The sequence below is a fragment of the Gossypium hirsutum genome, chromosome D13 (genome assembly GCF_007990345.1).
Source record: "Gossypium hirsutum isolate 1008001.06 chromosome D13, Gossypium_hirsutum_v2.1, whole genome shotgun sequence".
In the NCBI taxonomy this organism is placed as follows: Eukaryota; Viridiplantae; Streptophyta; class Magnoliopsida; order Malvales; family Malvaceae; genus Gossypium; species Gossypium hirsutum.
The window spans coordinates 27,492,946-27,494,512 of NC_053449.1; the positions used below are offsets into that span (position 1 = coordinate 27,492,946).

A 1,567-nucleotide genomic window follows, 5' to 3' on the forward strand; every position below is an offset into this window, starting at 1 on the left:
AAAAGAGGGAAACATTACCTAAAACCGAAATGAGAAATATACCAAAATGAGCAGTATCCCCTTTTGGCCGAATTTTCAGAGTATCAAAGTCCACATTCGGCACACTTCTCCTCTCCCCTCACTTCCCTTGATTTTCTCCTAAAATCTCTTCCCTTATCCCTTCTTGAATTACTCTACCAATTTCTCCTCAACTTCCCCAACAACTCCATTCAAATTCTACTCAAGCTCCCTTTAGTTGTGTTTCAATCCAACTCCACTACCTACACAGCTCAAGCAGCAAAATAAATATTCCATTACACAACCCAAGACTTGAACCTCAGACCTCACAGTTACACAACACACCACCTTGCCACCAGACCACAAGCTCTTTTTGTGTCATAAAACAAACACTATTATTTATAAGGCCTATATGCTAGTGTCCAGATTCATTTAAGAGCAAAACTAAAAATTCTGCAGAAGCCAAGACTTGAACCCAGGCTTCACAAACACTCCCATAGACACCCAAATCACTAAGCCATTAAAGCAAACAAGAAATTTGTGTTATATCATGCAAAGTAATTAAAGACTTAAATATTTGGGGCATTACAACTCTACCAAGTTAACGAGATTTTGGCCTCGACATTTACCTGGTCAAAATAGATGAGGGTATTGTTGTTGCATCGCCTCTTTGGGTTCCCATGTGGCCTCTTCTGAACTGTGATTACGCCAAAGCACTTTGAATAGCGGAAAAGATTTCTTCCTTAGTACCTTAACCCCACGGTCCAATATCTACACTGGCTCCTCCTCGAAGGCCAGATCTGGCCTAACCTTAATCTCCTCGACTGGTACTATATGTGTGGGATCAGATTGGTAACGCCTCAGCATGGAGACATGGAACACATCGTGAATCCGGCCTAATTCTGGAGGCAACCCATGTTGATAGGTGTCCGGTCCCACACGCTTTAGTATATGGTAAGGCCCAATGAATCTAGGGCTAAGCTTACCCTTTCTCCCAAACCTCAATAACTTCGTCCATGGGAAGACCTAGAGAAATACGAAGTCCCCCTTAGAATACTCAATCTCTCAGGGTTTAAGATCCGCATAAGACTTTTTCCTATCAGATGCTTCCTTAAATTGGTCTCGAATCAGTTTTACCTTCTCTTCGGTATCAAAAACTAACTCTGGCCCCAGAACTCGGCGCTCGTCCAACTCAGTCCAACAGGTAGGACAACGACACCTACAACCATATAACACCTCGTACGGTGCCATTTGAATACTAGATAGGTAGCTATTATTATGCGCGAACTCTGCTAGCGGCAAATAGTCTTCCCAGCTGCCTCAAAAATCCATTATATAACACCTTAACATATCCTCCAATATTTGAATCACCTTTTTCGATTGACCATCTGTCAGGGGATGAAGTGTAGTACTAAAGTCCTGTCTTGTACCCAAAGCCTCGTGTAACTTCTTCCTGAATTGAGACGTGAAGCGAGGATCTCTATCTAATATTATGGAAACTGGTACCCCATGCAGTCTTACTATCTCAACCACATACAGTTTAGCCAACTTCTACAAAGAGTAATCAGTA

General features: G+C 42.2%; 1 protein-coding gene across 1 annotated transcript; it reads right to left on the reverse strand.

Annotated features, from left to right (window-relative positions):
* Positions 1–768: 768 nt before the first annotated feature.
* Positions 769–1,248, reverse strand: LOC107919104 (uncharacterized). Its single transcript, XM_016848631.1, has 2 exons — positions 1,135–1,248; positions 769–1,023 (listed from the first exon to the last, which is right to left on the reverse strand). The coding sequence occupies exons 1-2, from the start codon at positions 1,246–1,248 to the stop codon at positions 769–771; spliced, it is 369 nt and encodes a 122-aa protein (XP_016704120.1).
* Between the last annotated feature and the right edge of the window lie 319 nt (positions 1,249–1,567).